Below are 24,222 nucleotides of genomic sequence, written 5' to 3' on the forward strand. Positions count from 1 at the left end.
ATAGTAAACAAAGTACTATTGTCAATTTGCATTAATTACGCTCACAGACACACACAGTCTTAAGGCTGATGCAGACTTAATGCCAATGGCGGAGACTGTGAGGGTTTCACGAAAGAGTACTAAAATGGACGCTTGGCTCCACGCTTTATTCATTATAGAAACTACAGTTGCCCAAATTGTTTAGTAGAACAGGTGAGTCTAAAGAGTTCCACTAGTTCTATTGTTTTATTAGGACTATTGAGAAAAAAAGTACCATTAGTTCTACCGTAGAACTATTCAACAGAACAGATGGAAAGAAGGGAACACTTGCTGATAATATGATTTATGGCTAAGAAAATAACTTGTAATACGACAAGATTTCTGGCAATATATTAGAAAACTAAATGAAATTAGTTGACGTTGTGAAGTCCCATGGGAAATAAGAATATATTAGTATTAAAAAAAAAATTTCTAGAAACGTTACTACCGTATAGGTGGTTTTCCTCAACTGTCCGTAGTGAGCTATACAGATCTTGAATATTATGGTCTAAAAACACGATGTATGTTTAATAAATATAGACGGAAAACTTACATAATTATACAATTTGAACAAAAAAATGTAATTTCGTTATGTATCTTAAATTGCAATTATAATTAAAATAAATATTACGTTATTACTTTTTAATAAGTAATATTATTTATTTACATTTGTTTATATCTGTGAGCGCATAAAAAAACCGTTGGAAAATATTTTCATACATAGAAAATATACATATAAAAAAAATATAATTAAATCAATAATACAAAAACTGTCCAAAACGAGATATTAAAATAATAATAATAAATAAAAAACTTTAAATCCTTAATGGAACAAAGCCTTAATATTCGAAAGATTTTTAGCACGGGTTTGCTGCTGCATAATGCGTACTTCGTAACATGTTCAAGCTGATCTGACGAGCTTATCGAATGTTAGGCTATTTTTGTCTAATTTTCTATGTATTTGTGTTTGTAACATAAAATAAACGCTTTTATCTTGCACGTGGATATCGGGAAGTGGACATTTTGCGAAGTTCACAGACAGTCACTTGTGAATATCGATATTATCGAAATAATAACACATGGATGGCGTTCGGTTTGCAACATTTAATTATACCTATAATTTGTTATTTTTCGATATAGAACATTGGCTATACAGATCTTGAATATTATGGTCTAAAAACACGATGTATGTATGATAAATATATATGGAAAACTTACATAATATTACAATTTGAACACAAGAAAAATTGTAATGTACAAAAATATTTTCCAATCAATTTTGAAAGACTAAATCCACACTTTTGGCAACCCTAACAGTTTTGAGTTTGTATTTTTGACATAGGCCACTGCCTTATGTCAAAAATATTCATCTTATTGGATCGTTATCAAGTACTTTAATTCGTAACTCTCGTCCCATGCGCAACTCGACCCGTTCTCAACTAGTCCCATTCGTTTCGCAACTGACCCAGTGCTTCGTAACTAAAAACCATTAGGCCATCCATCAACGTGTTACAAATTTCATCAAAATAGAATCACTTAGCAACCAGTGGTATCAAAACTTGCAAGTTCTTAGCCGACGGGACCTGTTGTGAACAGGACGAGGCGTGAATAAACTATACAAACGGTTCGTATAGCGAATGGAACAAGTTACGAATGGGTCGAGTTGCGAATGGGACGACTTGCTTACGATCCAGCAAAATAGTTGTAGTGAATTTTACTCTGCTATACCAAGGTCATGGCTTATTTGACACAATTCTTTGTATGGGTGCATGCAATTGTGACCCTTATGGACATCATTTTAGACCACACCCGACCGCTTGGTTGCGTTATAGGAACATATATAATGTATATGGTGAGTGATGTCAATAAGGATCAAAATAACTTGCATCCCCAAGGTTGCCGATAAAAGTAGTTTTGTGAGAGAATAAAAAAAAAAGGAAAATAATTACGAGGATATATTTCTATGGGCATTTTCACATTGGTTACCATCGGTGCGTTAATAATTAATCTTACCCCAACGCTGTGCTTTAAAGATAGAGCGAAAATATACAATTTTCTTTACAAACTAATAAATATAATACAGATAAAATTGAATTGTATTTTCTGCACATTTTCTGCAAGTTCCATTTTATAATTTCACCGAAAACACTATTATTATTGTAAATTTTTTATCATTATACACAGGGCACATATTTATACATCTAGTCATATTCGCAAGTAGTCATCGTCAAATATTGGTCACTTTTCTATCTATACTATTATTATAGAGGTAAGCGTTTGTGAGTTTGTATGTTTGAGGCGAGTAATCTCCGAAACTAACCGAACCCGAACCGATTTAAAAAATATTTCACCATCAGAAAGGTACATTATCCGAGATTGCTATAGGGCTATATTTTATCACAAAATTCCCACGAGAGCGAAGCCCCGGGCAACACATCTAGTCTCAATATATATATATATATGAAAGTGACCAATTTTACACCGTTAAACATTTGAAAAAGTGACGAAGTGACTTAGGTCGTTTGTCCACAAAAAGTCTACGGACATATCAAGACTGCAACAAGAATAATTTATCTGGAGGCGAATTTCTACAATTGCAATAATTTATCTGTTGTGTCAAACTTTACGACACAGCTTTGGGGACAGCCTAATTTAATAATAATAATTATTATTATAAAAAAAAAAACAATAATTTACCATCTAAATACTTGCATACAGTCTTTTGTCAGCTCAAAAGCACAATGCATATGTTATATATTTACAATAAAAACATTTATAATTTACATACATATTTACGTGTATGCCTACTGCACCGTCTTGTTACATACAGAGTTTTATATGTTACTGCTAATATTATTTGACAAGTAACCCTAGTCTGGCCATCTGGTTAGATCGAGGCACGCGCACTCAAATTATTAATAAAAAAGAACTGTTAACATTTCAACGATCTAAATATGAAAACCTTTGCATTAAATTATCATAACTACGTATATAAAACTATATGGTAGAGGCATTAGTAAAAATCTAAACCACAGTAGTCGCATATTTTTGCAGAATTAGAAGTCTTCTGCTATACAAATGCCTATCTCTGTGGCAATTTCATTCAGATCTGTTCATTCTATTTTCCGTCATACGCGTTTAAAATACAGGCAGACTAAAAAAACTAAAAGGAAACATTTCGACTTATTTAGACCCTCGGTTTGTGCAGATATACATCAGTTAGATTTATATATATATTTGTTATACGATGCAGTAGTCAAACATTTTGAGAATCAATCTCTTACTGACATTAAATATGATTTAGCTATTTTTTCTGTATTAAAAGAAACTCATTTATTAATATAATTAGACTCTTATTAATAATTGTCATTCAAAAAACCATTTAGAAGATTTTTTCAGCAATATTGTCATCTCTTTCACTCGTTCATTGAGACAACGGCCATTTCGAAAGTGTGTAGCTCTGAGAATTATGTGTTTTTTGAAATAGAAAACCTCCTTGGAAGCTTATGTTTCCGAATTGATGTTACTCTGTATATCATAGATTTTTATTATATTATTTACATATAAATATTTTCAACACAATTTTGGTCGCAATATGGGTCTTCTCACCACGCGTTTAGGCCCACAATCCCATATATTACAAAAAAAATAATTGGTTTAAAAAAAAAAATAGTGAAATGTATTATTAAAGAAAAAGAGTGGAGAAAGTTAGGGGAGGGGCTTGTCCAGCAGTGGGACATTGGTAGCTATAAAATGTTTTGTCTCGTTTATAATAAATATTGAAAAGGACTAAATATTTTGCTTCTTTAAACAATATGCAGATTTAAAAAAACGTAATCAGGCCATATCTATCTCAAAATTACTAGAAATATTTTTTTAAATAATTTACAATAATAAGGAACAAAATGTAATGTTTAAACTATATTACTCAGTTTAATTGAATTATAAATCGGACTGGATTCAAACCTTATTCATAATTTTCAACCGCTTAATAAATCTAGTTTATCTAAAATATTTTCGTCCCCTTTCTTTCAATGTGTGTAAGATAGAGAAAAAGCACATTGTAACAAAATTAGGCTTTAACAAGTGGTTGAAAATATTTATGAATAAAACTGTAACAACACAATACATATATACATTACATACTGTTATAGTCTCAAAAACTACATCCAATATTGTGATACATTTTTTACTGTAGAATAGTCACTATATTGACAAATTAATTTTGATCTTTATACAAAAAATCACTTTCGCAAATCATTATTTAAAGAGCCTCAATCATTTAAATGTTTTCCCTGCTTTAGTCAGTCGATGTATAATATATCTCCCAAAACTCTCGTAACATTATAGCGCGGCCTCATTGCTCCGTCGCGCTCTGCTCGGTGTCTGCGTCGACGACGCGTTGCCAGTCGTTTTGCAAAGGTTTTAGAAAGTCACATTGTATGTAATAGTAACATTTTCACATTGACATTTTGCGATAGTGACTTTCTGCGCCTAGACATTTCCAATCGGAATATTTGTATGTTTAGTAAAGGGTTTTCCAAAAACAAGTTCCATCTACATGAAAACTTTTCTCATTCGTAATCGTAACTCGAGCTTATCCAACCGGTCTCACTTAAAAAAAAATTGCCCCATTACTAGCTCGTCCCGTTCACAACTCGCCCCACTTAAAACATTTGTACCGTTAATAAATCGTCCAGTACGCTACTTCGCCCTTCTGAAAAAACTCGTCCCATTCCTAACTCAACCCGTTAGAGACTCGTCCCATCGACATATCCGTATTAATATTATAGTCTTGTCTATCTGCCATGCTTTCACGGCTAAACAGCTAGGCCGATTTAGATGAAATTCGGAATAATAATGACCTTAAACATAGACAACCTTGATGGCAACACTTAATAGAACATAAAAAAAAATTAGGCATTAAACTTATCCGTTTCGTTATAATTTTGGGACGAGATTGGAGTCTAAATAAGTATTTCAACTTTACGAAATTTCATAAGAGTTGAAGCTTTACTGTAAGCTGAAATATGTTTCGTCATTATCACACTTTACGTGTTTCGTCATTACAACACTATTTGACATTGACAGAACGAGACAAAACATACTTTAGATTTAAAGTACTTCACTATAATTGTTTTATTACAAGATTTATTATATTTTCTGTCTCGTTAAAGTAATTATATTAGAATATTGCTTTTTGACTCCAATATCCGCGACGTCACAAAACTCACTGTCACAAAATCTTGTTTTTGACATTTTGAAAAAAGTACCCGACTTGACTAGTTTGAGTATAGACAATTGCAATTTTGTTTAGCAATAGAAAAATCAAGTGTTACCAGCACAAAGGACACTAAATTTATAGACTAAATTCGTATTTATCGCGTTTTATATTAAATATAATATTAATATTATTATGTTTTACAGATTGCTATCATATTTATACTAATATGGTGATTTAATATAGTGTCCCGAGTTTGGAAAACCCTTTATTCTGTTCGCGAACGCGTTTGCATCACGATTGTATCGAACTTTTAACGTATGCGCGTGTGTACACGTGGCGTTTGATATTATAGTAAGTAAATATATATACAAATCACACAGATTGAGTTGGTACTCCAGTTTAGCAGTCTGTCGAGTCTGTCGGAGTGATAACCATTAATTAGGCTACAGAGATCGAAAATCATATACAATCGTGCTGCATACGCATTAGATATGCACGGATTTTTATTAAGACAACTCACATAATATTTTTATATTCAGCTAAAAAAATTCAAATCAGTCCATATTACCGCACAGTTCCTTTTAGACCGCACCACAGCACCCAAGCTGTTCCGGATACGCGTTCCACAGTAACAGGTATTTACGCGTATCCGTTCCACAGTAACAGGTATTACGCGTATCTGTTCCACAGTAACAGGTATTACGCGTATCTGTTCCACAGTAACAGGTATTACGCGTATCCGTTCCACAGTAACAGGTATTACGCGTATCCGTTCCACAGTAAAAGGTATTACGCGTATCCGTTCCACAGTAACAGGTATTACGCGTATCTGTTCCACAGTAACAGGTATTACGCGTATCCGTTCCACAGTAACAGGTATTACGCGTATCCGTTCCACAGTAACAGGTATTACGCACGCATATCTGTTCCACAGTCACAGGTATTTACGCACTATCACACTGTTACGCTTATTTTACGCGTAACTTCGTTTCCGATCAGTCTATGTGTTCACATGTTACCTGAAACAAATGTTTTACAAAAATGTCATTTTCGCCACATGACAAAATCTACCGGACGGGTTGGTATGAAATTTGATACACGGGTAGAATATAAGATACCCGGAATAACATATAGGGTACTTTTTATCCCGAAAGTTTTTAAGGATGTATGTATGTTTGTGACACTATCACGCGAAATTTACTGGACAGAATGTTATGAAATTAGGTATATAGGAAATATATATATATATATAACTTGTAATGTGTTATTACAAGTTAAATTCTACCTGTATGTCCTGGCTAGTATATAGTATACATATATATATATATATATACAGGGTTACTGGTATCTAACGCATAACCTTCCAAAGGCGCATAAGGCACATAGAGACTGACATCTTTTGTACTACGACTTTTGTCTAAACGTGATAAATACAAAAATTTACCTTTTTTTAGTTTTAATGTTAACTCTATGTTCGATTCCGCTACATTCTCGGCTATTACATAGAGTTAAGATGTGTAGAATCGCAAATTAGATTGTATTTTTTTAATATGAAAAAAAAAAAGTTGCTAGTTTAGATGTACCTACCTAGTCGTAGAGATCCCGGTCGTGGTCGGGCGTGCGCGCGCGCAGCGCGGGCGCGGGCGCGGGCGCGGCGGCGCCGTGGTTGAGGTTGAGGTTGAGGTTGTGGTTGTGGTTGTGGTTGAGGAAGTCCCACACGAGGATGGTATCGTCGTGTGAGGACGACACGATCTGGAACTCGTCGAACTGCAGCCGGAACACGCGCCCCGTGTGCTCCTGCTCACAATTCGCTTATTTATTTATTTATTTATATTTAAAAAACGGTAAGCCCTTCTGGCATGATAGGGACCAACACTGTTTGAATGAGTTTCTTTCGACATTTCTTCTCAGCAGTGGTCGTTCCGAATTGCTAGTAGTTTGTAGCTTTGGTAAATATCATTTAATTTAGAATATGACGTGAAGGCCTAATTTCCGAATGATTTGATTTGATTGACGAATCAACTTGGGGCAAAAATACATTTTTTTATCCTATGGATGTTTGTAACGCGATTACTTTCGAACCGTTGGTATGATTTTGATGAAATTCAAAAGGTATGTAGGATCCGTCAATAGATTTTTTAAGTTCGCGGAGCAACAAAATCGATTAAGTAGTTTTAGAAATTCTCACAATTTTGTAAAAACTCATCAAAAATTTATTGAGTTCGAAAGGTCTAGTTCGCGGCGAACAACTAGTTAGTCTAACAATTGAGAGTAGAATTTTAAATTTTTCTTTTATTTAAAATAAATTAATGAAAATATGACGATTACGCTAGTGTGCGTTCGGTGCACTCTTAATAAATCCATGCTTAATATTGTAAATGAGATTGTCTGTCTGTCTAAAGTGTGCTTCTGAGCGAGATTTGGTTGGGTCAATAGACAATACGACAAAAAAATATGGTTAAAATAAAAATACCGTTGGTAGAGTACGGAAAAAAAATCTGAGAATTTTAATTTCAATATATATAGAGAAAAAAAAATTCTAAAAAAACTATGAGTGACGTCACAGCTCGACCACATTAGACACGTTTCCTTTGCCTGCACCGCCACCCACTAAAAAAGTATAAAACGTCACGAAACAAATGACAGATGTACACTACAGACTTGGCTTATGCCTTCTGCTTCAGTGGATATTAGCCACTCTTATTTATATATAAATATTCAATACAAAAGACTTGGCTGTATGGGCTAGTACCCTTTGCCTCCTCAATAAAACGAGGGAATAAACAAAAAAAAAAACAAATGACAGAAAACATAACCTAATTGTTTACTGCTTCCTATTGATCCCTTCATATTAGATTGTTTCGTAAATTCACAATTGTTTTCTTAGATCGTCATCAAAATCAAAATGACACTACACAAAAATCTTGGAAACCGATTAAGTATGTATATTGCTTTGTTACAACATGTAAAAATATTTCGACGAGGACACCAAACAAGTTGCTTTTTAAGGTTCCTTTCGTGAACCGTAAAGCTTGGTGTGTAGCAGCAGGTCGCTCTGATGTGCCCAAAGGCCAGTTGGATGTTTACGAGGATCATATTGACGTAAGTAAACCACTTCATTAGGATAACGGATATTAGCTGAAAAATGTTATTGTATTTCACTCCTGTGTTGAGAGAGAACAATGTTATTTTCAGTTGAACTATTTAATAATAGTCACATTCTCCTAATCGATCCACTCAAGTAAATTATTTTGTTTTAGGTTGAAGAAGATGTTGATAACTATTTGCAATGGAAATTTGGGAAATATCAATCTCAAATCTCAATTGAAAAGTTCAGTATGTATACACACAGAAGAGTAATTCGGAGACTGAGGATTTTCAAGTTTTTCAAGCCCCACTCTACTGTTAATAATAACTTGGATCGACTGTGTTTGATCATGCAGTTGTGGCTTGTGGTTTAATCAATTTATGATCACCCATAATAAAAAAGCTTTAAATATTATTTTGTTCAACTTTTTCATATCCATACTATCCCACTTCCTGCTATTATGAGTCATCGAGTGTTCCTACACTACAAAGGCTTCCCACCATTTTTGTCTAGATGGATGAACATACAGTCTGTATATTGTCACATTTACCTTCATTATATGCCTACATTTTTTTTAAACTTAACTCCAAACATAGGCTACTTTTATTTATTAAAAAATCAACACCTAGGCATCAAATTATTTTTTGTAAACATACAATACTTTACTGCGGCGCACAGAAGTATGGGCAATATATGAATTCCGAGACAAGAATTCAAGACTTATTTGATTGCAATATAAAATGCAAGTTGTGATGACTTTGTTCTTGAGAAATATCAAAAGGCTGAACAGATCTGAATTATAACCTACGTTTCATAAAGTAGTAACTTTCACTATTTAGGTACTTACATTATATAAAATTTTCATTTTACTAGATAATCATATCATATCAAACATTTTAAGGGTTAAATTAAACTATATATTTAGGTACACAAATATACTCGCACGCGTCGTCGCACAGCTCTGTTCGCTGTACCAGTCTATCACACCAATTATGCTAAAAACATGATTACAGCACGGTTAATGCATACGTACAATAAACAATTCAATGAAATAGATCTTTTCTCTAATTCCAAAGCTACATTTAAACGTAAAATTATAACTTTCTTCTTATCTTAAGTAATATGAGTTCATTGTCCTACAATATACCTAAATATAATTTAACATTTAACCTAGTTTCAACCACACAAGTCAGCGATTAACATTTTTTTTTTTTTTTTTAATACTTACCTGTATTTTTTTTTTTTGTTTCATTAAATTTTTTGTAATAATCCAATTGTCGACAGTTGTAATTACTGCATAGAAAGGGAAACCTGTTATTGGCCTTAGCATTGTATAATATTATTGTAAATTATTACTCTGTAACGCTGTTGGTTTTCTTAAAATAAAATAAAATAAAAAAAAAAAAAAAAAAAAAAAAAAAAAAAAAAAAAAAAAAAAAAAAAAAAAATTAAACTTTTTGAACACATCTAATGATATTTTTTAAAACACTGTTCACTTGATTTTTGGTAGATATTTCCATTTTATTAACCACCAGACTGGGTAGATTTCCTTCTTTTGCAATCTTCTAACACACTAAGTTATACTTGTGTCAATTTTCTCAAAATTTCTTTTTTTTTTTGTCAATATTCGAAGCTGGTAATGCTTTATCACTTGTGTTAGGTTCGCTAAGCCATGGTTTCTGCCAGTAGCACCAGGCAGATGCCACTGAAGGCCCTTCTGTTCTTTTAATTAACCAGTAAGCAAATCAGATTCCATGTTTGCAACCATCTGCAGATGCGGCGCAGTCATCACGGTTTATATTTTCAATAGAAAGAAGAAGAAGGAAAGAAAAATATTTTATTTGATATCACAAACTTAAGTATTTGTATACAGGATTTCACAATTTGGGCGTATTTGTGTATACCAAAAAGGCTTCCTCTCAGCATAATGTTGCGGTGATAACCACAACGCTGGTCTTCCGAGGACACCTTTAGTTCAATAGTTTCTTTATCTTCATTTATACTAACAGAAACTGAATACACCTCGAATCAAATCCTGCGCTCCGGAGCCACTTTTGCTTTCATAATGCAGTTGCTTCCATCCCTCTTAATTTCTACGTAACCAATCGCGGAGTCAACGTACGAATCTCGAGGCGACATGAGTATGTTCGCTCCTCTCGTTTCGATAGCTTTCTACATTTCATTATTGTGCATATATTCCAGAAGCATCAGAAGATCTACTTTTGTAAGATTACGGCTGTCGCGTCGGCGCGTACAATACCTTCGCTGGTCTTCATCATGAGATAATAGTAACCACACAAATTATGTTATAATGGCGGTTAATGAACATGCGAGCGTGGTGTCGTTGGTTAAAAAAGAACGCGAAGTTTTTTTTATTTACTGTTTGTTTTCGTAAAAGGTATTTTTCTTGTGTTAATGCTCCAGCGTTCGCCTTTTGTTTACGTTTACAAGTTTGGTTTCTAAATTCAAACATGTAGGTTGGTAGTAGGTACCTACTGGACTGGTTTGACGTTTGACATATATGTCAGTCGTACAAATTATTTTTTTTTTCCGGAAACTAAGAAAAGTGAAGCACTGACATCGTTTAACAAACTGGTCTCAGAGTTACGTCACTTCCGGAAAAATAAATAAAATTTTCAAAAAATTATATCTTTGCAAATAAAAATCGGGAAAAGATAATTAAAAGATAAGGGTCTTATTTTACCCCCCTGTACGTAAAAAAAGTTAAATAACGCTAGTTTTTTTTGTCGTATTGTCCATTTGCTTTCTTAATAAATCCACGTTTAATATTATAAACGATCAAGTCTGTCTGTCTGTTCCGCTTTCAAGGCTAAAGAGCTGGCATTTAAATTGAATATCCAGCGGAAATCAAGGTGTTCATGATGACATTTTGCGAAAGCGACATTTCACGAAAATGACATTTTGCGAATGTTACCAGTCTTAATGATGACATTTTGCGAAACCAACAAGTATACATGATGACATTTCACGAAAATGGCATTTTGCGAATGTTACCAGTCTTAATGATGACATTTTGCGAAACCAACAAGTATACATGATGACATTTCACGAATATGGCATTTTGCGAAAGTGACCAATGTTTATGGTGTCATTTTGCGAACATGTCGTTTTGCGAAAGTGACACTGCAGCTTACCACCAGCGTCCTGAGGCACAGGTCCTGGTGCGGCGTGCGGACGTCGAGCGCCGCGGGCAAGTCCCACACTTTGATCTTGCCGTCGTAAGCGCCGCTCACGATGCGTTTGTTGTCAAATCTAACGACAAAATTGCCTGTTCAATTTGACTAAATAGTATAAATAATAGGTTAGGTGACAATTTTTTGTTTTGATGACTATTCGAAGGCATATAAGGGCCATTAGAAACACCAGTGAAAAAAATACTGTGATAATGACAATACTTTCAGAGATACGATAATAATAAAATCACACATTTTCGGACTCGTCCAAATGCTTCGTGCTGAGTGACACGAACAAGTGACGTCACAACGTGCGAAAATGTTCGCGAAGAAAGATATGTTTGTTCGACAGCTACATTAAATATTACGTTTACGGTGATGTCTTCTTAATAAAAGTTTTTACAAATTTTTTGTTTCTTATGATTGCGAAAGTGACCATTCACAGTGACATTTTGCTGAAGTGACACTTTACGAAAGTGACTAGCATTCACGGTGACATTTGGCCGTAGTGACATACATTTCACCAACGTGACTAGAATCGACACGATGACATTTTGCGCGAAAACTCCATTCGACGAACGCGTAATTTCACGCGCGAACCCTACGCCATATATAAATATATATATATACAGCACGCGTGCACTGGCTGACTGGCTGACTGACTGACTGACCGTATGCAGCGCACGAGCTCCTCGTGGCCCTCCAGCACGCGTATGCACTGTCCGCACTCGATGTCCCACAGGCGGATGGTGTTGTCGCTGGAGCCGGACACCACCAGCCGGTCGCGGTACTGCAGGCACGCGATGCCGCGCTTGTGTCCGTTCAGCGTGCGCACGAACTCGCACGACGACGTGTTCCACACCTGCGCCGGGGGCAATACATATGTCACTGACTCGACGATACTGTATTTTATAACATATACACAAACCTCGACGATACTGTATTTTATAACATATACACACAAACAACAACAATCGGAAAAAGGTCATTCACCACCGTGACCCGACCGGGGATCGAACCCGGGACCGCTTTACCACTGCGCCACCGAGACCGTCATCGTCTTAGAATCGAATAATATTTATTTAAAACGCTACAGACACGCACATGAGTAAAGTAGTTTTTTACCTGAATCAGATTTGCTAGGTGAGAGTGTACCGATGCTGAGAGTGTATGATAGAGACATTTATACAGAAAAAGATGGGTTACTGTTAAAAAGAGAATCAGAGAAAGAAAGAGAGAGAAATCTTATCACTACTGACGCTTAGAGCCACAACGAGAAAGATACCTTTATACCGCTGGCGCTAACAGAGAAAGAGTGATAGAGAGAAAAGGAGATAGAGTCAAGCACTCACCTTAACAGTCCGATCCCCACTGGCGCTAAGACTGAGCGAGAGAGAGAGAGACAGAGATAGAGCCCAGCACTCACTTTAATAGTCCGGTCGCCGAGAGAGAGAGACAGATAGAGTCCAGCACTCACTTTAATAGTCCGGTCGCCGAGAGAGAGAGAGAGACAGAGATAGAGTCCAGCACTCACTTTAATAGTCCGGTCGCCGCTGGCGCTAACAATATACTTCTCGTCGAAGTCCACGACGTTGACGGCCGCGCGGTGTCCCACCAACACGCGGCGTAAGAGAATCTCCGTCGTCGAAGTCATGTCCCACACAGCTATCGATCTGTCCTGTGGATCAATATCCATAATACTATTATTAATGGGGAAAGATTTGATTTTAGATTATTAGATATATTTTTTTGACGTGACAACGTCTTAAATTAGGTTGCGGCTGGGAGTCACTTATGAAAAAGTGTAACGCCCGGTAACGTTACGATGAGTCACCGAACGAGAGAGAGACCCGCCGAATGCCTTGCGTCTCTCTCCCACTCAACTATGATCGGTCTGCCGCGCGCGTAAAAAGACGTTGTCACGTAAAATCTTCGCCCGTAAACCGACTTTACAGGCAACCATTTTTTTTTATTATAAAATAAATATCTTGCGTTACTCGAACGAGTGACTGACAGACAATGTACAGCCGAAACTACTGGGCGTAGAAAGTTGAAGGTTCCCCCCCTGGGGAGTGTGGGTGAGGTTAGTGACTTGAAAATTTGAATTTTGGTTAATTACAACAAATTAATGAATACGTGTTCCAGATTTTTCCGAAAATTAATCCTCATCCCCTTCAAAAGGGGTGTGAAAGATTGTATGGGACTTCATACAATTTACAAGATAAAAAGCTGAAAATTGGTAAACATAATCTTCATCATATTTTTTAAGGAATGACCGAGATTTTACTATGAAATGCACGCGGACGAAGCCGCGGGCAAAAGCTAGTTTTATTATAACATGTTAAGTATTTTTTTTTAGTACTCATATTGACCAATTCTTGTATGCCTGACTGACAGAATACATCAGGCCTACCATCAACTTTTACGGAACGATTCTAATGCAACTCAGTTCAATTTAGGCACCTAAAATGAATCGCGTTCATACAAAAAATTAAGTCGACAGTACGAATTTGCGATGCAGTTCAGTTTAGGTCGTAAAGTGGATCGCGTTAAGAGATGACGGTAAGCCCCCAGTACTTTCGCATTCATAATATTAGATGGCGCTAGTGTGCAAAGAATGATCGCCCTAAATACGCTTCTAGTAGTTGCATTGTATGTATATTAGCTGGTAGGAAACAACAAAAATCAGAAAAAGATCATTCTCCACCGTGACCCGACTGGGGATCGAACCCGGGACCTCTCGGTTCAGTGGCGAGCACTTTACCACACAAAAAAAATCTCGATATAGCAAAAAATTTATATTTTTTCAAAAAAAAAAAAAAGAACGATATTTTTTCCAGCGTTATATCGATTTTCGATATTTATTTATCAGATATCAAATTCCTAACAAAATCGATTTATTTCTCTAATCAGAATAATTCAGATCTGTTCATTCTACTTTCCGTCATACGCGTTTAAAACACAAACAGACAAAAAAAAAACTAAAAGGAAACATTTCGACTTCTTTACACCCTCGGTTTGTACAGATATACATATATATATATATATAATACAGTAGAATTCATATATAACGACTTCGCTTATAACAACTAATCGGTTTTAGCGACGATAATGTTTACTCAAGTTAGGTTTCGTAGATAGGTACTAAGAGAATATAACCGTTTAGTGCGACTCCGGTTTAAGCGACCAACTGCTTATAGCGACCATTTTTTATGATAATACGTCTGGTTAAAACGACACACGAGCAATGTTTTGTTTACCTACGCACTCGCACCCCCGCCCCGCGCGCTTCATCTCTCCTTATTGGCGCACGTAAATCACAGTTAGTGTTTGTCACCTGTTATGATAAGTTCATAAAGCTCGACAAAATGAGTTCAGTGAAACGAAAATGTTTTATAATTTAAGAAAAAAGTGCAATATTACACCGATTGGAAGCCGGTGAATCAAATGCAACCCTCGCAACCAAAGACGCGAATAGCAACGATAGCGACAGTGATGATGGCGAACCAGAGGAGATTCATCCGACTTTGAGTGTGTCTGAAGCATTGAAGGCTGCAGAAACACTCAGTGTATTTGTTCAGACTAACTTTGATGATGATCTTATGAAAACAATGATGTCACGAATTCACAATGCCGTACGACATTCTTACTACCGAACAAAAGTTTGTCAAAAACAAACTCAAATAACAGACTTTCTACGTTAGTAACACAGAGCTTTGTCTGTGGTGCTTGTGTATACCTATGTTTGTAATTTGTAATGTTTAAGAACTATCAAAATAAAGCATTTGTGATTTCTATGAAATGTTTTATTTTACTACATAAATAGGAAAACTGTTTTGTGCGTCATCCGGTTAATACGACATAGTATCGCCGGTCCCTTGAAGGTCGTTATATCCGGATTCTACTGTATTGATATTATATATATATATATATATATATATGAGTCGGGACTAGTAACAGTAATGATACTGGTACAACTTACTGACCTTACTGCACGTGACCATCATCCCGTTGCAGAACCTTAGATGCAGCACAGCCTCGCAGTGGTGTATGAGCGTGTTGAGCATGGCGCCCGAGGCCACGTCCCACACGCGCACGGTGCTGTCGGAGGAGCCCGAGATGATCGCGCGCTCGTCGTACTGCAGGCACAGCACCGAGCCTGTGTGGCCCTGCAGCTCCTGCCAGTTACATACATACATACATAGATAAACTCTTTATTGCACCATTTACAAAGGAGTACAGTTATAACAAGATATTCAAACATCCAGCCAACCTTTGGATGGAAAGAGACACAAGTGAACTAAGAGGGTGCAGTAAACATAACAGTATTAAATAATTAGACCAAAAAAAATTAAAATATTAAAATAAAAAGATATAGAAGAAATATATAAACATACAGACAAGTGTTGTTATAGAACATTGAATAAGTATACAATAGATTAAAGAAGACTAATATAATGATTTGTACACCAATCTGACTCGTGCATAGTAGTTTACATCGACCACCACTTGCTGACGGTGAAGGGAAACATCGTGAGGAAACCTGCGCACTGGTTGATTATCAACTTGTGTGTGAAATTGAGCTGGCAATGGCCAACCACTCCATTAATAATGCCAAGAGAGTTGTGTGTGTTTCATTCCAAGTAACGACCACGACCCTCAGCCGTGAGGAATACGACTATGAAGAAGTAAAAAAATAACAATTCAAAAGTTGAATTGTGTGTATTTTAATCTTATTATCTCGAAAACTACTGATTTCCCAGGCATGGTTTCTTTGGGGAAAATGTTCATATTGATTGGGAGATTACGTGGGTCTCGGCTACATCGTAAATTGTTACACCCTGTATAAAAAGATCATACCTTAACGCACTGTAACGTTTTCCTGTCCCAGATCTTGATTGTGTTATCCCGGAGGCCGGACACAATTTTGTTGTCGTCATATTGTAAACAATACACGCCTTTCGAGTTTTCCGACCTGCAGTTTATCCTCTGGAAAGAAGAAAAAAAAAATATATAAATTTTTAAAAGAATAAATAAATATAAATATATTAGGACAAATCACACAGATTGAGCTGGCCCCAAAGTAAGATCGAGACTTGTGTTATGGGATACTAACTCAACGATACTATATTTTATAACAAATACATATATAATACCAATCAGAAAAAGATCATTTTCCATCATGACCCGACCGGGGATCGAACCCGAGACCTCTCGGTTAAGTGGCAAGAACTATACCACTGCGCCACCGAGGTCGTTAAATAAAAGTCTAAAATTATTTCTTCAGAAATTAGGCCTTCACGGGCACTTTTTCACGTCATATTCTAAATTAAACAATATTTACACAAGGTACAAACTACCAGCCAGCTAAGATTGTTGATTGCCGTTGTACAGTCGACAGCACATCAACCTACCCAAATTCATTGCAAAGTCGCCGCCATAGTGCTACTGCTGTAACATGTGCAAATTCAAATAATTTATTCAGATATTAGACCTTCACAGGCACTTTTTCTCGTCAATTTTTATATTTATAGTTATTTCTCACAAGCTACAAACTACTGGCATTTCGGAACGACCACTGCTGAGAAGAAATGCCGAAACTCATTTGAACAGTGTTGGTCCCTATCGTGACAGATCGGCTTACCATTATTGTTTCTTACAATGTTTTTTTCTAATAATATATAAAAGTATATAATGTACATAGTCCAAAGGTATACCAAAACAGGTTATGATTGTGATCCGAGTGCTGATTATAATAGCTGTTGAGCATGAGCTGTGTTGACTGCACATGTATCATTGTACGTCGGCATAAGACGAAAGAGATGAATTAATTCAGCCGAACTGTCACGGTCTCGATAGCTCAGTGGTCGAGAGCACTGTCCCGGATAGACAGGGGCGCGGGTTCAATTCCCGCTCGATTCCAGAATTTTTTCATCTCATTATTATTTTCAAAAATAAGTTAAAAAGCGTGTGTGTGACATGTGTAACAAATCCATTTCAATGCATCCAATCATTCTTGTATTAATTTTGATTAATATAATTATTTTCGTGCAATAAAGTTATTACATACAAACAGACAAACAACGGGGCAATTCGTACATAGTTGTGAAGATGTTGGGACATCAGAGGGCTTAGGGCGATTTTGCATTACACTTCCTCACCATCGAATCGATTCGAAGTGACACGCGGCGAACCAATCACATTGCAGATTGTGGTTGTCGTCGCGTCACAATGCCGCAATGTGATTGGTTCGCCGCGTCTCACTTCGAATCGACTCGATATGGTGGGATGTAAAAAAGCAAACACGCACTAAGCACACAGACGGACTCGGAATTTGCTCAGCAGGTTCAGCGACCTTCACATATTGTGAGTTTGTGGAGCGGACTTTTGGTTCAATTTAATTTTCGTTTTTTTTCCAATTTTATTGTCTACCAACTTTTGGCCGCGGCTTCGCCCGCGCGGGATTACAGTTACCTATATCCTTCTCCATACTATAAATTACATCTATGCAAAATTAACCAATGTTCTCGAAGTTTTAGAATTACTGAGTCGAAGGGAAAACAGACAGTTTGTGAAAGTTTACCTATTGTACTGGAGGGTAGTAACATTAACATCAAAGAAACTGTATTATGGTATAACTGTCAATCTATTGTCTATATGCTTCCGTGTAATGGCTTCGTTCCTATAAAAATGTGTACTTCTTAAATATACTGCAGAACTTAACGGAGCGTTGTTTCATTTATCAATACAAACAAACCAACTTACTTTCGCATTTATAATATTAGTTGGGATTATTTTCGTATCTCTGTTTCTATGGACAAATATTATTGATAATTTAAACACAAAAGCGCATACATCTCTTTTATCTGAGCTTATTCTAAGTTACTTCCTCAGGCGTTGAGCGTCGATGCCCAGGGTTCGCATTGGCGGTCATTGAAGCGGTGGTGGTGTAATGGTTAAAACGCCCGCCTATGTGGATCGAAAGGTCTCAGGTTCGTATCCTACTCGCGCCACATGAGTTTTTATACCAATCTGACTCATATATAGTAGTTTTCATAGACCACCACTTGCTTCCGGTGAAGGAGAACATCGTGAGGAAACCTGCACACTGGTCGACAATTTAGTTTCGCTAGTTTGCACGCGAATACCTGCCACTTGATGGCGGTAAGTAGCCGTGAAAGTTGTGTCAGATGCCTTTAGGCGACTTGAATAAGATCCGACACCAGTGTTAGCAATAACAGACTCGATATGGTGATGTCATCAAGCCAGCACTTCTTGGGTTTGCCTTCCGCCAGTGCCAGGCAGCGGCACAGCCAGACATTTGTTCCCTACGTAATTTGCCGGTCTACGCAAGACGTGGCCGTACCAGCGCATGCATACCTGTAAGTTATGTCTGCCCATTCGCCAATTGTCCTCGATTAACCGTATGTCCTGTATTATCTTGGGATAGAGTTGTCTGTAGAAGGAATGAGACGGATGCTGGCAACCCGGCTTCGGTTTGAACAAGTATTGTATCCTGGAGACGAAATTTGACAAGATTTTTAAAGCTTTTCTTTAGCTCGCAATGTAACTATCGAATTTGAAGCAGACATCTTCAACCGATTGAGCTGTAATTTTGTACACATGTTTAAATAAATAAATAAATCATTTTATTTCAGGTAATAACATAAGTACACTATATAAAACCTAATACAAATACCAGTGACCAATATTATAAATACCTCACATACATTTAAATATTCTTAAAAATTAGGTCACATACACAGGTAGGTAGGTTTAGTTTGGATGACAATGTATTGTCATGATAAGCACGACCTGATGGTGCACCCAGGACCGGCTCCAGACATGGGAACTACTCAACGGTTTACTGTATGGAAATGATTTTTTCCTCACATATTGAATATTGCATTCAGAGATCTCTCTGACAACAATAAAAGCTTATGTCGAAAACGACATTTTTTGTAAAAAAACTTATTACTTATGTAAACACTAGCTCTTGTCATCAGCAAGATGTTGCAGTGCACCAATCACAACTTAAGAAATTTCAAGTTTTGTTTTATTTTCCAACTGGTGGTTGGAAAATAAAACAAAACTTGAACTGTGTGATTTGTCCTCATATATTTATATATATATAAGGACAAATCACACAGATTGAGCTAGCCCCAAAGTAAGTTCAACACTTGTGTTATGGGATACTAACTCAACAATACTATATTTTTATAACAAACACATATATAGATAAACATCCAAGAATCGGGTCAATCAGAAAAAGATAATCAGATTTTCCATCATGACCCGACCGGGGATCGAACCCGGTACCTCTCGGTTCAGTGGCAAGAACTTTACCACTGCGCCACGGAGGTCGTCAACTGGTTGTACCACGGAAACGTAATTCACATCACTCACCATCCTCTCCTCTCCGCTAGCCCTCGCCACAGAGAATCCGTCCGGACTTTGCGTTCCACGAGCTTCTTCCAGAGCATCCCTTCGGATATCACCCGCTGCCACTCGCGGCAGACCAGCTCCGCCGCGCACAGCGAACCGGCGTCCAGATACGACAGTATGTTCTCTGCAACGTGGTCGAGGCCTTTTTCTGAAAAAAAAAATGGTTGCCTGTAAAGTCGGTTTTACGGGCGAAGATTTTACGTGACAACGTCTTTTTACGCGCGCGGCAGACCGATCATAGTTGAGTGGGAGAGAGACGCAAGGCATTCGGCGGGCCTCTCTCTCGTTCGGTGACTCATCGTAACGTTACCGGGCGTTACACTTTTTCATAAGTGACTCCCAGCCGCAACCTAATTTAAGACGTTGTCACGTCAAAAAGTTCAATCAATCAATATTTATTTGTTAGAATAAAGTACATGTATGGTACCTTATGGTAAGGCATGCAAATTTTAAATTGTAAATTTATAGAATTTTTCAAATTACAAAAAATAAAATTGTTATTTACAAATAAAACATTACATTAAAAATATGTTTTTATATATTTTTTTCAGTTCAGTTAACTATACGTGTACAGTCTATGAGACCTTTCTCTGAAAAACAAAAAGGTTTTAGTAAAATATATTCAGTTTATATGTCGGGTAAAACCATAATAAAAGTTAGCCTATCTCACTCTTGAAGGTTTTGTCTATCTCTGTGTCATATTTCATCAAAACCGGCCCAATACTTTTTGAGTTTATCAATTACATACAAAACTTAAAGTATTGTATAACTTAATACTAATATTATAAAAAGAAAAGATTAGTTTTTTTTTGTATGTAATGGATAAACTCTAACCGCCTTATTAATTAATAAACATTTAATTCTCTGATTAGGCTTGGAGTAGTATATCTTTATTTTGTCCCTCTCTCTCTTTTCAGCATTTGACATTGAAAGAACGAGACAATACAAAGAATAACTATTCCAAGGCTAATCAGAGAATAACTTTTTTATTACCAAGGGGGAAAAGTATTAGACCGTTAATTTTTTTAATTTCATCAAAATCAGACAAACGGTTCGAAAGTTATAGCATTACAAACATATACAACATGAAAAAGTGCCTATGTAGGCCTAATTTATGTATAAATGATTTGATTGTGTCCAAGTGTCTGAATTATACTTCTATTTCGATGAATAAGATTTGTAATTATGATGAAGTCATGGGAATCGAGTGTGTCATGCTCGCTCAAATGGTCAATCTGGTGGTGGCGTTGTGGGCCGGGTCGTGAGGTTCCCTCTATTATGGTTGAGCTACGCGATGGCTGTCCCATGCGTCAACTCGTGAACGGGTGCTGCCAGAGGGAACTGGTCATCTCGTTCCTCATATATTTTCATGTAAGTTAATTGTGTTTCATATATATATATATATTATAATCAGCACTCGGATCACAATCATAACCTGTTTTGATATAACTTTTGACTATGTACATTATGTACTTTTATATATTATTAGAAAAAAAAAACATTGTAAGAAACAATAATGGTAAGCGATCTGGCATGATAGGGACTGATAGGGAACAACACTGTTCAAATGATTTTCTTTCGACATTTCTTCTCAGCAGTGGTCGTTCCGAAATGCCAGTAGTTTGTAGCTTGTTAGAAATAACTAAAAATATAAAAATTGACGAGAAAAAGTGCCTGTGAAGGTCTAATTTCTGAATAAATGATTTGAATTTGAATTTAATTTAATATTAAATAAATTATAAATTAAAAAATTATTTTTCTATACTATTATTATAAAGAGTTTGTGAGTTTGTATGTTTGAGGCGGGTAATCTCCGAAACTACCAACCTATTTCAAAAATTATTTCACCATTAGAAAGGTACATTGTCCAAGGTATAGGCTATATTTTATATATAGTACATTGCTATAGGCTATATTTTATCTCAAAATTCCCACGAAGGCGAAGCCCCGGGAAACATCTAGTATCAAATATGTTGGAAAAAACTGATTCTAACACATCACCTAATAAAAAAGTTATTCAGTATATTTTTGTCATGTCATTATGCATTAAACGCAATGTAGAACAGTAGAAAGAGTTCTTTTAAAAGAAAAGGTACATACTTGGCAGCATACTGATAAAATCCCTCTGCAGCATCGGTTTGAGATATGCGTTGATGTGCCAATGCTGGTAGTGGCACATGCGTGCCAGCAGCTGCTCCACAAACTCCACCTGGTGGCCAAAAACAAACATTTGTAAACAGCGAGGACATACAACATTGAAGACAATGAGCCAGCCTACCCAAATAATGTCCTGCTAATATTATGAATGTTGAAGTTTCTGAGGATGCACAAAAATGTAGTGGAGGGCATAAAAAAAAATATATATATATTTAATTCTTTAAGGGATTAATAGAAGACACTTTGTTCGTGCAGCACGCAAGAACTACTGGATGGAATTTGATGCGGTTTTTACAGCAGTTGTATAGCAGAAGTACTAACTTAAAATCTGCTATAGGTTTTATTGAGTTTTAGGTTATATTGCTTAGATAAAAGTTATGAGCAGACACGCGAAATAAACGCTGCAGCACACAAGACATACCTGATCTGTCTCGTTCCATCTTGTGAAGAAGTTTAAGCAGCTGTCTCGCTCTGCCGCGTACGCGGCGCTGCTCGGCGCGGGCCTCACACCGGTGTCGAGACATGTTAATGACGTCACCTGAAACAATGTGCTTCTTTCTTATACATTATGGTATTCTCTTGACTTGTGTATGGCTGTTTCGATAGACAACTTTTTTAATAGATAACAAAATATTGTGAAGAAACTAACTATAATACATTCAAATCTATTTTCTTTTCATTGTTATTGTACACACTATAACTATTGTACAGATTTTATCCAAGTCGCCTAAAGGCATCTGACATGACTTTCAGGGCTAACTAATAATATGTAATGACAACTAGTTGCATACATACTAGTGACCTAAACTGTCGACCAGTGCACAGGTTTCCTCATTATGTTTCCTACACCGGAAGCAAGTGGTGATTTAAGAAAACTACTGTACATGAGTCAGATTGGTATACAAACTCATGTGGCATGAGTAGGATTCAAATCTGAACCCATATTTTTGTGTTAAGTGTTTTGAGATTACACATAGAATCCTTTTTATCCCAAATACTCCTATGGAAGTGAACCCTATAAGTGGTATAAACTACCAAATGTATGCAATTTTTTTTTATTACATTATCAGGTCTCTAAGCCTTCTGACAATACTCATGTAAATAGACTGTAATAGCTTTTGCAAAGATTTTTGAAAGAGTCGTAAAAAAGCATATATACAGATGTGTTCTCACTCTGTTGTAATTTTAGACCATATTGTGAAATGAACCGAAAGTGGCACACTCTGATTTGGGTACTAATACAGCATATTTTTCGATAAATCAGCACTAGAAACGATGTGTTGACATATTAACTGCAATTTTAAAATAATTTTGAAGTGATAGTTGATTATTTGATTACTTTTTTTTAAACTTTTTTAGCACATTATTGAAAACAATAATTTCAATGTTTGTCATGAATTTAGAGTAGTAAGACATGTAATACATAGCAAGGATTTGATGATTCTTTAAAAATACTCTCGGAATTACCATTTCTAATAGAATTTAATAGCAAATAATAGAAAAAAGAACACTTCAAGACACCCGCAATGCAGGACAATCGAAGTTCTTTTTTATAGCTTTCCTAAATAAATGAAATTCGAATCTTGGGTGCAAAATACAATATGCAGTTTGAATTTATGAAAATTTGAGGAAAACTATGTGAAACGTCTAGGTAAAACATAAAATAATAAAACTTCAGACAACAGGAGACGCAAAGATGGCGGACTTAGCAGCCATGACATTACGATATGGTATGCTCCAATTTATTGTTCTGAACTGTACCTGTGGAGATATAGTATCTTCTATCATCCTTTCAGTCTCCATTCTTGCGATTTAAGTAAACACATCAATAAAAATCCACAAAATGCACCACAATTAACCAAATCACGTATGCTAAATAACCATCATTCGCATGACGTCAAGACAAGACTGCGGTTTTTTTTTTCAATTCAATGCAATGAATGTGCCTGCCTACCACTCACTGTCAAAAAAATCTTTATCCGAAGAAAACAATTTATAGCTATTATAAATGAATATAAAAAGCGTTTTTGCTTATATGTTATTTTAGTGTATAATAATATGTCTACAAATAACTTATTTTCATTATTTTCAATGAA

General features: G+C 36.1%; 1 protein-coding gene across 1 annotated transcript; it reads right to left on the reverse strand.

The window, feature by feature from the left end:
- Positions 1–1,102: 1,102 nt before the first annotated feature.
- Positions 1,103–24,049, reverse strand: slmb (supernumerary limbs). Its single transcript, XM_053767052.1, has 12 exons — positions 23,888–24,049; positions 22,548–22,664; positions 22,070–22,178; positions 19,931–20,117; positions 18,905–19,040; positions 16,385–16,513; positions 15,511–15,702; positions 13,059–13,202; positions 12,196–12,386; positions 11,486–11,603; positions 6,830–7,039; positions 1,103–6,261 (listed from the first exon to the last, which is right to left on the reverse strand). The coding sequence occupies exons 1-11, from the start codon at positions 23,927–23,929 to the stop codon at positions 6,830–6,832; spliced, it is 1,575 nt and encodes a 524-aa protein (XP_053623027.1). The 5' UTR covers positions 23,930–24,049; the 3' UTR covers positions 1,103–6,261.
- Positions 24,050–24,222: the final 173 nt, after the last annotated feature.

Source organism: Plodia interpunctella, chromosome 30 (genome assembly GCF_027563975.2).
Source record: "Plodia interpunctella isolate USDA-ARS_2022_Savannah chromosome 30, ilPloInte3.2, whole genome shotgun sequence".
Taxonomy (NCBI): domain Eukaryota; kingdom Metazoa; phylum Arthropoda; class Insecta; order Lepidoptera; family Pyralidae; genus Plodia; species Plodia interpunctella.